Source organism: Phyllostomus discolor, chromosome 4 (assembly GCF_004126475.2).
Source record: "Phyllostomus discolor isolate MPI-MPIP mPhyDis1 chromosome 4, mPhyDis1.pri.v3, whole genome shotgun sequence".
NCBI lineage: Eukaryota > Metazoa > Chordata > Mammalia > Chiroptera > Phyllostomidae > Phyllostomus > Phyllostomus discolor.
In genome coordinates this window covers 52,085,644-52,091,975 of record NC_040906.2, presented here as the reverse complement: position 1 = coordinate 52,091,975, position 6,332 = coordinate 52,085,644, and the positions used below count along the sequence as shown (strand labels likewise).

General features: G+C 60.2%; 1 protein-coding gene across 2 annotated transcripts in view; it reads left to right on the top strand.

The window, feature by feature from the left end:
- The first annotated feature begins 746 nt into the window (after nt 1-746).
- The window catches only part of GAD1 (glutamate decarboxylase 1), a 41,302-nt gene continuing 35,716 nt past the window's right edge, over nt 747-6,332 (top strand). Inside the window, exons 1-3 of one of the 2 annotated variants that reach the window (XM_028509176.2) lie at nt 747-1,057; nt 2,467-2,610; nt 5,967-6,029. In XM_028509176.2, the coding sequence (XP_028364977.1) occupies nt 2,529-2,610; nt 5,967-6,029 (145 nt within the window). In that variant the 5' untranslated portion in view covers nt 747-1,057; nt 2,467-2,528. Of the gene's footprint in view, nt 1,058-1,726; nt 1,914-2,466; nt 2,611-5,966; nt 6,030-6,332 lie in introns of those variants that run through there. The other variant, XM_028509178.2, reaches the window with a different exon arrangement.

Sequence of the window (6,332 nt, the reverse complement as noted above, 5' to 3'; positions counted from 1 at the left end):
GTCATCTAGAGGGTACCATCTCCCATCAACCTAAGAATGCAGGACTGAATTTTCTTAAGTATTTTTACCGTACGAATCCTCCGCTTATCTTCCTTCTTCGGAACTCTCTGGGTGTTGCTTAATCGTATTTCTAGTGTGCAAACCCTAAAACCCTTGGATATATCTTTACTACTTATTTCTAGCCCAAGCCTTCGATTCGTTTATACGAGGTGGACACTACGAGGGAACGCAAATGAGTGGGAACGGGACTATTTTCTCTGCTGTGGCCCTGGGTCGCTGTGCTGTACTTTGGGGAGACCTTGAACTGAACGAGAGAACAAATGCAAAGGAAATGGAGATTCCTTCGGGGGTCTGAGTGTCCCCCCTCGTCCCTGCCTCCTTTGCTTCTACACAATCCGGGCTGAGTGGAGAGCCAGAAAGCACTCAGGGCGAGCTCTCGCGCGAAGGGTCGCCGATCTGGGGAACTACTGGAAAAGAAATCGAGGCGAAGCCACTGCCTTCGTCTTCTCAAATGTATGGGGGAGGGGGAGCTGAGGGAGGAAGAAGCGCCAGCCAAGCAGAATTCCTCGCAGGAATTAGCTTTACCCTCGTCTTACCCGACACTCCCTATTAAAAAAAAAAAAAAAAAAATAGACCGCGTTGAGTACATTCTGGATTACTCATAGGGCTTTTTTTTTTTTTTTTTCCGTGCGCAAAACCGTGATCTGGATTTATAATCGCCGTATAAAGCTCCAGAGGCGGCCAGGCACCTGCAAAGGAGCCCCGCGGCGCTGCCGACTAGCTGCCCCCGCGAGCAGCGGCCGCGTGATTCCCCCGCCGAGCGGGTCCCGCCTCCCCACTCCGCCCCCGCCTCCCCCGAAGCCCAGCGGCAGCCTCTCCCCGGCGTTCTCATCTCCTCCCGGCGTTAGCGTGCGGGACAGAGCTGGTGCGAGCGCCGCGGCAGCTGGAGGTGACGCCGGGCGGGCAAGCCTGTGGCAGAGCCAGACCAGCCGACTGGGTCGCTGGGCGCTGCGCGGAGGAGCGGCGGGAGCGCTGGGCTTGCTGTCTCCGAGCCAAGGTGGGTAAGCGCGCGGGCGCCGGACTTTCCAGTGCCCAGCCTCGGCTCTTCCGCGGGGTCTTCTTCGCCCGCGGTTTTGCGGTCAACCCCCACACCGGGCGTCCGCCGCCCACCCTCCGCAGCGAGTGCCCACCGCCCGCCCCAGTGCTGGCTTTCCGCTGGTGCGCCGCGCGGAGACCCCCGCTCTCGCCCCGCTGGCGAGATGCTCGGCCCGGGGATGCACGGCTGAGACTGAGGCTAGCGCAGAAGTGGATCAAGAGTGATTTTCCGCTGCGTTTCCTGGCTGCCAGCGCGCGTCTCACCTGAGGACTCCAGGGCGGTAGCCACCGAAGGCGCGACTCGGAGCGGTAACCTGTTACTTTCTTAGAAGCCACAGCCTACCCACTGCCGGCGTTTCCGCGCGACTGCGCGCGCGGGGCCAGGCTTGGGGTCCTAGGGAGCATGGGGCCGCGGCAGCCGGTGGGCGTTACTCTGCGGGCTCCGAGACCTACCTGCCTCGGCCCTCGCTCTCTGTCCCGGACTCATCCGACGCCATCGCGCGGGGCGCGGAGCAGGGGCGCAGCGCACCAATCCTCATCCTCCGCCGCCTGCGCGCTGGGCGCAAATGTGTTTCCCTGGTGACGTTCCCCCTTCGCGCCTCCCTCACCCTCTCCGAGTCTGTGCGCCGAGAAATCTGGGGACCTCAGAGATTTGGGTGGAGAGGAAATACAGAATCCTGCACTGAGCCTTGTCCGGGACTGCGAGATGGCTCAGAGGGGGGTGGGACCGGAGGGAGACAGGTGAGGCTGCGACCCTCTCTCTGCTTTCTGGCTATTTGGAGTGCAGATGGCTGTAGTTCGTCCCCGGCCGAGTCTGAGTAAGAACGGAAAGATCTGGGCCTTTTCTTTCCTCACCTTCTCTCACCCAAGTCCTCGGTCCCGGAGCAGTTAGCCCCCTTCTTTCCAGGGAATGAGCCAGACACAACAGCGTGAATCAGACACCGAACCAGACGTGCCCGCCCCGCGCACCCTCCCCGCGTCTGCCCGCCCGCCGGCTGCCGACAGCCCAATGGGGCTTCTCGCGGCTCGGCTGGAAAATCGCGCACTGAGTCTCCCTTGCCCTTCTAGCCCAGTCCCCGTATCCTCGCGCACTGCACTTGCCTCGGGCTCCTCTAGTCTCAGCGCTGCACTCCTGGTCGCCCGGCTACTCCGCCAGACTGGAGAGCCGCCCGGGGCTACGTTGCCGGTGCTGGAGTCTCCGAGCTCGCGCGCACGTCCACCTCTCCCCCCCCCCCCCCCCCGCGCACCCCGACCCAGCGGGCGAGCTGCCCTTCGTCCCGCTTCTTCCCCCCCGGCCAGGACTTCAGGGCGAGCCTACGGCGCGCCGGACTCCGGAAGCCCTCCCGGCACAGCTATCGCTTTTCTTGACAGCCTGCCCCTGCACCTGACCCGCCGAGGACCCGGGACAGCAGAGGCCCCGGACGACCGAGCTGATGGCGTCTTCGACCCCTTCTTCATCCGCTACCTCCTCGAACGCGGGAGCGGATCCCAATACTACCAACCTGCGTCCCACAAGTAGGTCCTGCCCCAGTTTCCTCTCTAATAGACTGCGGGGAAGGCGAGGACTCTGGGGCGTGGGGAGGCTACCTTGGCGGAAAGGGAAGGGAGAGCGCGGTGATGGTGGCTGGAAAGAACTGGGTCCCTGACCCTTCCCGGCCAGAGGTCATTAGACTGACAGGGGTGCTAGGCGATTTGGGGGCGCTGGGGAGTGGGAACCTCGCAGGGCTGGAGTGGCAGCGATCCTTGAGGGCTTCACAGCGAGGGGGAGGGACGGGCGGCGAGAGCGTTGTTTTCGTTGTGTGTGGTTTCTTTGCTGAATGGGACGTCGGGGGTCTGTATGGGGAGCAGTGTGAGGAGCGGGGAGCCTCAGCGGGAACTGAGCTTTCTGTCTCCGGCGTTCGTTAAGCGGATAACTGCCCCCCTCCTCTTTCCCCCCTGCACTGCGCTCGAAGTCTGTAATCAGCGGAAATTTAGACGTTAATTGCAGCTTTTAGAAAACTCGGGGTCCCTAATTGCTCCAAATTTGCCTTGAGCTATTGACGAGTGAGAGAGAAGCCAAAGGCGAGAAAGGTGCATAAAACAGTTTGGGGGATGAGCCTGGACGTTTTAGACAATTAATTACATCTCAGAGACCAAAAAAAAAAAAAAAAAGAAAGAAAGAAAGAAAAGAAAGAAAGAAAGAGCGGAGGGGAGCGGCATCACTTATTGTGTGGAGGGTTGGGGAAGCAGGAGGCCGGAAGGTTTGCCCCGGCAGGGGGAGAGAGCACCCCTCTCTTTTCTGGGGGGGCAGGAGGCCTGTCTTCAACTGACATGTCCCGAAGAGAGAAGAAAGGGGGAACCAGAGGGCGGAGGCGAGGAGGAAATTTATGCTTCCTTACTCCTAGCTCAGTGAGCTCTTCAGCCCATTCCAGAATCTGTCTTTAATTCAGATTTATTTCCCACTTTTCTGTAGAGCCAGGGAGATGAGGGAATTGGTTTTCTTTTTCCAATTTGGATTGATATGTGCCTCCCTCCAAATCTATCAGCTCCAGATAGTAACAGCCCCAAAATTTCTATGTAAGGGAGGCGTAGGGATGGCAGTGTGTTTAAGAGGGCTTATCGCTGTGCTTTTGTAGGATTTTCTATGAGGTTAAGGGAACGTGGATTGTTTCCACCTTGGAAGACGGGGGGGAGGGGGGGTGTTATGGGGTAAGGCCCTCTCTCCAACCCCTTAGTGCTGTCACTGGCTCCCGGCTGGAGTCCTTGTCTTCAGTCCTTAGACTGCGTTCTAGTTCCCTTTGCAGCCGCCTCTCCCGGGCCAGCTACAATTGCCCACACAACAAAGAGGGGCTCGGGAGAGCCGCCAGCCCTGGCGGCACGTGAGTCCGGCACTGGCGGTGGAGCTGGCTGGGACAGGCCGAGAGGAACGGGAGGCCTGAGCCTCTTTGTCTGTTGCTTTGGCTTTGATGGGTTTCTTCCCAGTCTTCCCCACATTTCCCGCCCCTCTTCTGCTGCCTAGTGGGTCTGGGCGGCCATTGTGTTCCTCTGCCCTTGATTCCTGCATCCCCACCTCTGACCGAGCTCCTACTTCTGGGGGGAGCGGGGCAGCCGGAGGTGGAGTGCATGTGCCCAGCCCCTGGTCCAAGACCCACTGGAGGATCCGAACTGAGTTAGCACACGGCCTGACGCGACTGGAATCCGCCGAGGCAGACGGAAGATAGTCGAAAACCCCGCGGGTAAGAGCGTACACCTGTCAGAACACAGTGGCCCGCCGCCCGCCGACAGCCCTGCTGGGGCGTGAGCACCCCAGGCGGAGCACGCACGCCTGGCTCTCCACCGGCTCTCAGCCTCCGTTGCAGGCGAGGCCTCGCGGTGCAGCTGGCTCCGCTTGTTTGCCCCTGCAGGTTCTCCTGGGAGGTGGCCTCGCTCCGTCTGCACAACTGTGCTGGCCGCTTGCTCCAGCGACCCCTTGTCCTCGCTCTCCGCCACTCACTACATCAAAGGAGCTCTCTCAGTTCCTCTCCCCAATCTCTCTTTCCTTTTCTTTTACTATCATTCCCGACTCTGAAAGACCGAGCAATAAGTCTGAATTCCCAACGCCCCAGCTGAGTGACCTTGGAAAACTCGCTTAGTCTCTCTGAGCCTCAGTGTTTTGTGTTTGTGAAGTGATCTTCGATGAACACTCCTCTTGTTTCATAGCGCTGTTATGGAAAGTAGCTGAGATGGTGTTTGAAGTGTAAGCACTTCATAGGCTTTTTACCCGCCAGGTACTGTTCTTCGGGATTTGCTTCCCACCGATTTCCTGTCTGTTGTAGGAACTCCGTCTGTGACGGGCTGTCTCACGGACGTCGGGCTATTTCTTCTCCCCGCTGGGTGTCTGTTGTGCTCCGGTTTAATGGGTGTCGCTCTTCTTATGGCAGCCGGCAGTCGTGCGGGACTGAAGGCACCGGCTGGGCTGGGGTGGGATGGGGTGGGGGGTGGGAGTGGGCGGAGGAGCGGTGCTTTGAAGGGCCCGAAGGGAGCTCCACAGTGGGCTCACCACACCACTCTCACGGGACCTCGAAGGCACCCTCGCGCTCCTCGCTGGAAGTCGAGCCCCGAGGGCAGAATAGACCTTGAGGAGTCTGATAATACGGCACCTTCCAGGCCCGAGGTTGGGACCCAGACGAAAGGTGCTTGATTCCCTTCGCCATCTCCAGACCGCAGATGTCGAGGGGAGGGCTAATGAGGGGCAGGCTGGGCAGAAAGAACGGGAATGGAGACCGGATGCGCACTATTGTCTGCTCGACTCCCCGGCCAGACTGAAGAGCATTCAAGCGAGTCCGATCATCTAGTCAAATACTATTTTTCACCCAATTAATTCCTGAACTCTTCCGCGACCCCATTTCATGCCAGTTTATTTTAAGCTGCCACTCGGCTGGAGACCCGCCAAGAAATTATGAGACGTGTTGGTCCCAGATGCCTCTGTGTTCCCTTTCCGGGCCGCTGTGGTCGCCTTTCGAGTCTTAGGGCGGCGGAGACCGAGAGACAGGGCCTGGCGGGTGGGTGCCGGGCAATTCGAGCTGCAGAGCCTGGCCCTTTGTTCTTGGGGTCAGTCTGCCCCAGCCCGACCCCCCACCCCCGCCTGCGCGGCTCCCCAGCGAGGGTCTCTTGGAGGCCGGGCGGGGCACGGGTGCGTGGTCTCTCAGAGACACTGTTCTGTACCTGAGAGCGGGAGCAGGACACGAGGCTGCCCGTCTGCCCACAGATCTGCCTTCTTGCTCCTTTCAGGAAAGAGCTTTTAAGGAGGCGCCCTGGCAAAGACCTGTCCCCCCTTTCCCAGAAAAACCTTTGCCTTCACCCGGGTCTCCCACGGTGCAAGCCTCACTGATCGCCCCTCTCTTGCTTTCTAGCGTATGACACGTGGTGCGGCGTGGCCCATGGATGCACCAGAAAGCTGGGGCTCAAGATCTGCGGTGAGTGGAAGGTCCTGCTGGGGCCGGGCAAGGCGGCGCGGCCTGCGGGTTTAGGAGAGGGATGCACGCCAAAGGGGACCATGGCTGTTGGACCTAGTTTTCTACGGCATCTACAGCCCTGAGGCGGGGCGGAGGCGTAGCTCTACAGCCCTTGAACTTCCTCTGCCCCCTCCCGACCAGTCCGGGGGTGGGGGGCCTTTCCGCTGGCGTCCAGGACTAGCTGAGACCGCAAGGCTCCCCTCCGCGTGTCTAGGCTCGAGAGCGCCAGCACAGCGCCCCCGCGCGGCAGCGCGGCTCCTCCTG